Here is a 7,649-nt window from a genome sequence, read left to right as displayed (position 1 = left end):
AGAAATTGTCTCTGGCAGGGCTGCTGTTCACAGTAAGAGGTGAGCCAAAGGTGGGAGGTTTATGTGTTTGCTCAGTTGTTATCTGGTTATTCCTCCAACAATGTCAGGGCTTCCTCTGGCCATGAAGCAGTGAAGTTGCCATGGAGTAGAAAAGAACAGGACTTCTATTTGCATTTCTTTCTGCTGAAATTTCTTACTTGCTTTCTCCTATTAGGTCATGGCAAAAATCACAAAGATGCTGCCTCAGTGCGTGCCACCCACCCCATACCTGCTGCCTGTGGCATTTATTACTTTGAGGTGAAGATTGTCAGCAAAGGAAGAGATGGGTAAGCCCCTTCTTACCACCTTCTTTCCCTTGGCACTGAGCTATTCCCTATGGTCAGAGTTTGAGGTCTTCTGGCTGACACTTGTGACTGATGTGAGTTGCTAAGATGCATGGGTCTGGGCTACAGAGGGTTGAATAGTGAGTGGGCTGTCTCTATGACCTGACCGTGGGCATGGCCTAGTCTAAGCAGCAGCCCTTGATGGCAAGTAGGTTCATTGAGGGTAGAGGAGGGGACTTCCTCTTCAGTGATTATGTAATGAGATACCTCATAGGTCAGGGAAACAAGTAACAAGTTTACATTAACAATTCAGGGTCCATGGATCCCTGGGTGGCGCAGCGGTTTGGCGCCTGTCTTTGGCCCAGGGCGCAATCCTGGAGACCCGGGATCGAATCCCACATCGGGCTCCCAGTGCATGGAGCCTGCTTCTCCCTCTGTCTTTGTCTCTGCCTCTCTCTCTCTCTCTTTCTCTCTCTCTCTCTCTCTCTGTGACTATCATAAATAAATAAATTAAAAAAAAAATTCAGGGTCCAGAGTGGGATTTCCCCTACTGTTATATGACATTTGTGACTTCCCTTCTTTCACACTCTTGTTGCATTCAGGGTTCTTTTTTATGGCATTTAGTCACATAGAGGCCCCTGTAGGCTTCAAAGGGATAGTAGAGTCTTCACAGCATTTATCACAGCTGTGGCAGCCACTAGCCTGTCATGTCAGGGTAAATAACATGCACATGGTCAGAATCAGATGACCTTGCTGCTCATAAACTTGTTTTTCAGTCCAGGGACTCAAACACCAGTTGGACCAGCTTTAGGAAGGTCCTCATTAAAGTTAGCATTAGGGAGGCTCCCTATTTTAGAGTGATCTAAGCAGACACCTGGAAGTCAGAGGGGTAGATTTCGCATTTTTCTTTTTTTTCCTTTTTCTCCTAGTCTTCCCTTTTTCCTATTGATTGTGACAAAGCAGGTGTTTAACTTATATAATAACATGATTTCAGCTGTCTTGGAAAGGCTTTCCTCATCAGACCTTAGGTCTGATGTGGGAAGTTTGCCAACTAGACCAGTGACCTTCGTGCCAACCCTGAATATGTGTTCTTGAGCATTCAGAATACTTCCTCTCTCCTAGGGACTGTCCCTTTTGTGGTACATGCAAAACGCCCAGCCAAGGGGTTTGTGTTGGGGGAGGACTGATAGAGTCAGAGCTGTGCCTGCTTCCTCTGTGAAGTTGTAACATCCTTGCCTGAGATGGCTGTGTGGCCATGTGTAGATGGTGCATCTTTAATCTCCTTGTTTGTATTATGGGGGAGCTAGGTCAGTATCTAAGCTGCCTTGAACCGCAGAATTCTGTGATTCTGAAATTCTGATCATGGCATGGTATTACATCTTTTCACTTTTATTCCTACCTAGTGCATTTACAGATAGAAAACATACTTTTGGAGAGCTTTAAGGTTTCTATTTCCCCTTCCCACCATCTGATAAAAGTACATATGTACATATAATGTTCTTGAACTAGTGTGAATAAGAATAGCCTCTTAAACAGTGCAAAAATAGTTTTGGTAGAGACTGAAATGGCAGTGACTGGAGTCTCATATTGCCAAAGAGACTGAAGGGCATTTCTTAGACTTGTAGGAAGGAAAATCAATTGTTTTCTCTGTAGTGCTAATCATAGGTAGCAGCTGAGCTTTGAGAAACGTGAATACTTTTTCAGAAAGGTAGTGTTTAAATGTAGAGATCTGGATTCCTCCAACTGACTTTTCATATTTCAGTTGTAAGTAGATTTTGCTTGAAAAGGCCCTGTGTCTTGTTAGTTGGCCTTACTATAGGTGTTGCCTGAAAATTTAAAGAGAGTTGACCATCGTCTCCCAGCTTCTATACCCAGCATTTTTTTTTTTAATTTTTAATTTATTTATGATAGTCACAGAGAGAGAGAGAGAGAGAGAGGCAGAGACACAGGCAGAGGGAGAAGCAGGCTCCATGCACCGGGAGCCTGATGTGGGATTCGATCCCGGGTCTCCAGGATCACACCCTGGGCCAAAGGCAGGCGCCAAACCGCTGCGCCACCCAGGGATCCCTTTTTTTTTTTTTTTAAGATTTTATTTATTTATTCATGAGAGACACACACAGAGAGAAGCACAGACAGGCAGAGGGAGAAGCAGGGTCCATGCAGGGAGCCTGACATAGGACTCGATCCTAGGTCTCCAGGATCACACCCTGGGCTGAAAGCGGCGCTAAACCGCGAAGCTACCCCGGCTGCCCTATACCCAGCATTTTTATATGTGGTAAATACAGCCATTAAATTGACCTGGAAACCTCAGTTCCTATATGCTTCAGTTGACCACCATCAGATGGCAAGTATATGAATGTCTCCTCATAGCATCTTAATGGAGTCCCTGAAAGCCATCTCATGGCTAGGATGTATAGCCAGATATTGTTTTGAGCCAGGTGTGGTTTTGAAGAGGCCAAGGGTAGATACAGGGCAGAAAATTACCAGTACGTTTTTTGTTTCCTGTCAATATTGGATGTGTGTTTCTGACCTGGGGTTGGTCCATGACCCAGGTGTTAACCAGTTTTATAGCTTTCATGTATTATCTAATTTGAGCCTTGCAGCATCTCTGGAAAGTGACCAGAGCAGATGATAATGTATCTGTTTGTTTTTATTTTATTATTTAAAAGATTTTATTTATTTCTTAATGAGAGACACAGAGAGAGAGAGAGAGAGAGAGAGAGAGGGGCAGAGACACAGGCAGAGGGAGAAGCAGGCTCCATGCAGAGAGCCCAATGTGGGACTTGTTCCCAGGACCCCAGGATCATGCCCTGGGCCAAAGGCAGGCGCCAAACTGCTGAGCCACCTAGGGATCCCTGTTTTTAGATTTGATTTTATTTATTTATTTATTTATTTATTTATTTATTTATTTATTTATTTTAATTTTCTTTTTAAAGATTTATATATTTGTTTTGGAGGAAGAGAGAAGCATGCGCATGTAAGGGGTGAGAGGCAGAGGGAGACAAAAATCTATTTTAAAAAATTATTTTATCTTTTTAAGTTAATTTATTTGTGAGAGAGAGAGCAGGAGCAGGGGGAGGGGCAGAAGAGGAAGAAGAAGCAGACTCCCCACTGAGCAGGAAGCCCCACATGGGGTTGGATCCCAGGACCCTGAGATCATGACCCAAGCCAAAGGCAGATGTTCAACCAACTAAGCCACCCAGTTGCCCCTACTTAAAAAAAATTTTTTTAAGATATTTTATTTATTTATTTATTCATGAGAGATACACAGGGAGAGAGGCAGAGACATAGGCAGAGGGAGAAGTAGGGTCCTCGAAGGGAGCCCGATGTGGAACTTGATCCCACGACCCCAGATCATGCCCTGCGCTAAAGGCTCAACCACTAAGCCACCCAGGCATCCCTAAAAATTTTTTTTTAAGATTTTATTTATTTATTTGAGCAGGGGCTGAGGGGGAGGAGCAGAGGGAGAAGCAGATGCAGACTCCCCAATAAGCGGGGAGCCCGACATAGGACTCAATCCCAAGACCCCAAGATCATGTCCCAAGCTGAAATCAAGAGTAGGCCACTCAACAGACTGAGCCTCCCTGATAATGTATTTGTTTTGTGAGTAAGACCTGAACCCCTAGGATGTTTGGTTACCTGCCCCGGCAACAGTGCTTTGAGTTTGCAGTAGAGTAACCTAACTTGTTAGATGCCTTTGCCTGATTCCAGACATATGTGTACATGCTGCTGCTGCCTTTCCCCATTGAATTCATTTCCTGTAGGTAGAGTGAAGGAATGCCCAGTTGGATTCTTAGGGGGTCACAGTGTTCTTAGGGGAGAGATTTACAAGGTGTTTAGTGCTGAGTGGGGCCAGAGAAATGTGGCATACTCTATGCTTGATTTACTGAATCTGTAAATTTGTTTTTCTGTAAATTTTTTCATAAAAGGTGTTTCTGGACCCAGTTATCAATGTCATTTTCCAGAAAAGCCTTTGTTTTGATGATGGCTTTTGTAGAAGAACATACTAATCTAATCTAGTTAGAATGTTTCATTTCAGGAGTTCATGGAGTATTTATTCATAGCTACTATGCCCAGCTAGGGACAGGGAGAATAGAGGTAAAGCCAGCACAGATCAGCTTTGTCCTTAGGGAGCCTGTGGCCTACTCAGCAGAGTAGATTGAAATATTCTCTGCAAGAGGAGGCAGAGTGTGGGCTTGGTTTTGAGGGGTGAGTAGGAGTTTCTTAGCAGCTGAGACCTGTTGGACCTAAAATGAGCCCGGTTGGTAACTGGCTTGAAGTCAGGGTGCTGGGGTTTCTGGGCACTCCTTAAATGTAAGAGATAGCTAAAGACGGAGGGACTATGTTTGAGCTAAGAGCTTGGCACAAACTGATGGGGTTCAGCTGCATTTTGCCAAGTCACCAATGCTGGGAACCTCAGGAGTTGGGTCTGGTGGGGTGAGGAGACATCAGAGCCCTGCCAGTGGTGCCAGGAGATAAGGGCATTTTGGTTGATCTTGTTAGAAACCCAATGAGGCCCTGAAGCTGAGGGTCCCTCGGGGAAATGACTTGCTCAATCAGAGTTTGTGGACCTGTGGGTGTCCCCAGCTCTTAGTGATGACACATGGAGGGTGTGGCTGGCCAGGCTGACAGATGCTCCAGTGTGACCCTCAAAATAGACTGTAACATCATCCCAGCAGCAGCAGCCTCCTGACATGTGATGGGTGGCTCTACCCAAGAACAGCAAGCCTGGGCTGGAGCGGAGTTAAAGGGGGGGGGGCACTTCTCTACAGCTGGTGCCCAGGCCCAGGCCACAGCCAGCCTGCCTTTGCTTGAACTTGCAGCTGACTTCCTTTGGCCAGGCAGCAAAGCACTCATCATTAATCCTGTACGCTGCAGTGAGGGACCCATTGTTTAGTCCCGGTGCCAGGCTGGGCCTCAGGAGCACAGGCCTGAGGCCCATCTAGAGAGGAGGCAGATATGCCTGTGCACTGATATTGCAGGATAGTATAGAAAAGGCCCATCCATTGTGTGCGCTATGCCTAGGGGTGGCTCAGATTTTGGGCTTCCTCCTGTACCTGAAAGTTTGGGGAAACCATAGAAGAGGTGATGATGCTAAATCTGGAAGGATGAATTACAGGGTTCCAGGTTCTCATTTTGTTGAGAAGCAGATGCTTCAGGCAGAAGGAGTAATGCATAAAAAGATGAACACAGAGCATAAGGTAGGCAAGGGCCAGATTGGAAATACCTTGTATGCTCTGTCCAAGGAGTATGGGCTTTATCTTGAGGGCAATAGTAGTGTTTGAGGACTTCAGACCTGCTCACACTTTTGAGAATGGATAGGGCGGAAAAGATTGCTGCTCTGGTTTAGTCAGTCCTCTCAGGCTGAGAGCCCTGGCCAGTAGCTTTAGTTTCCACACTCCAGGCATGGGTTTCCCAAAGCATATGTCTTTTTTCCTCTTTTGGCTGGTCTTCCTCCTGTATGGTAAGATATAGAGGAAGGACGTTGAAGACTGGTTGCCAGAGAGGCTTCTTGGGAGTGAAAGGACTTAGCCTGTGCTTGGTCTTTGGTATTTCGTTTTTGCCAAGACCCACCTAAAAGACAACACTGTCCATAATTTTCCATGGTGACCCAGAGAGCCACTCACTCATTCAAGATATCACCTACCATGTTCCTGGTCTGGAGAGCAACTTGAGCTCTGCAGCTCTCCAGCCTAGAGATAGCATGTGGCTGGCCCGTCACCCTGGGTTCCCTTGCTCCAATCTGTGCATTGTGCAGTGCCACCGAGAAGTAGGTGCTCATCTGTGGACCTGGGGAAGGCTTTGTCCTGCCTGCCCGAAGAAGTAGGTTCTGTCCTCGCCGAAGGCAGGTACAGATGGTGGTTGTGCCCTGTTCTTCCTGAGTGCCCTCCAATTCTGATGGCATCACAGGCAGATGCTGAGCTTTGGGCTGCATCACTCCCTGGTAACATATTGCACTATTTCTGGAGACATGGAGTATTTGGATTCTGGAACATCTTGGAGTATTTGTATTGCTTACCTCTGTTGGGGGTTAAAGCCCAGGTCTAGCTGGACATACTGAGATGTAGCTCTTACTCTTACAGGGTAAGAGGATTAGAGTCCACATAATGTTCCCTTTTCTGGAAGGACTTGTTCTTGTGCTGAGTACATCTGGGCTTCCCTGGGACCTTGTTGCTCACTGTGTGTTGCCACCCAGGCTCCAAGCTGGGAGTTCAGAGTGGGGAATATGGCTTCCTTCTTTATAACTGTGAACTTCTTAGTCAAGCATCAGCCTCTAGAGAAATTCCTAAAATTCACTGCATAACCCTTCTCCCCAATTCCTGCCCTCATTGTTTTTTTTTTTTTTTTTTCCTGGAATGTTTGTTCTTTTCCCTAAATGGGTCACCATGTAAAGGAGATTCCTGTTAGAGGGGAAGCAAAAGCTCATTGGGCTAGAGCACAGGAGGATGGACTTAGTAGTTCTGCATGGCAAGCATGGTGTGTCATCCTATTCTGGGGCCATTGGGAAAGAATCAAGGTTCCCAGAGTGGGTCTCTGTGGTCAGGGATCAAATTGGAAAGATAGAACTGATCATTGGGAGGAGGATGGATAAATGTCTAAATGCAAGGGTGTCCCTCTGCTTCCAGAAATTCTGCTCAGAATTCATATGAGACGTCTTTTTAGCTCCAGGATTCTGGCATTTGTTGTAATTGAAACGTGAGATCATGGCTCCATTGCTAGAAACGAAGCTAGAGAACTTGGTGATGGAACAGAACCCAGCCCCTCTGTTACAAAGGGACCCAAGAAAGACCAGCTCTAGACTGTGTAGGAAAGTAGAGGAGGAGTGGGTAAGTCTAAAGCACCCCTCTTATGCTCTCTCCCTCTCCAACCTCTTAGACCATAGAGATGGCTTGGGATTCCAGGGAAGTTTATTTTAGGTTATGGAGATGGCAAGCGTCAAGGCTCAGATACTCCATCTGCCCACTCAGCTTCTGTGGCACATGTTACTGATTGATAACAGCGCTCATCCTTATCCAGACAGAGCCCCAGAAGTTTTCTTCATGTGCGGTGCACCAGGCAGCTGCTATTTTTTTGGTCACAGGGGCTGAGGCAGTTGGAAGATGGAAGATGAGAACAAATGGAGAGAGGAGGCGGTTGTCCCTGGGATGTCTAAGGGCACAGCGCGTCTCTTCTGAAGGACATTGCCAAGGTGCAGCTGAACCAAAAGGAAAGAAGCAGGGGAGATGGTTTCCTTGGTAGAACTGATTATAATCCAGTTTACAAAGCTATGTATCTGAAATTGACATGGCTATTTTATAGAATGCTCTCTTTTATTTTCTATTTTTT

At 45.9% G+C, this 7,649-nt stretch overlaps 1 protein-coding gene across 2 annotated transcripts in view; it reads left to right on the top strand.

The window, feature by feature from the left end:
* RANBP10 (RAN binding protein 10) overlaps positions 1-7,649 on the top strand; it is a 74,619-nt gene that overhangs the window by 1,281 nt on the left and 65,689 nt on the right. For both annotated transcript variants that reach the window (XM_077887655.1, XM_077887647.1), the window contains exon 2: positions 215-326. In XM_077887655.1, coding sequence (XP_077743781.1) covers positions 215-326 — 112 coding nt within the window. The remainder of the gene's footprint in view (positions 1-214; positions 327-7,649) is intronic.

This window comes from Canis aureus, chromosome 3 (assembly GCF_053574225.1).
Source record: "Canis aureus isolate CA01 chromosome 3, VMU_Caureus_v.1.0, whole genome shotgun sequence".
Taxonomy (NCBI): Eukaryota; Metazoa; Chordata; class Mammalia; order Carnivora; family Canidae; genus Canis; species Canis aureus.
This window is presented reverse-complemented; position numbering and strand designations above follow the sequence as displayed.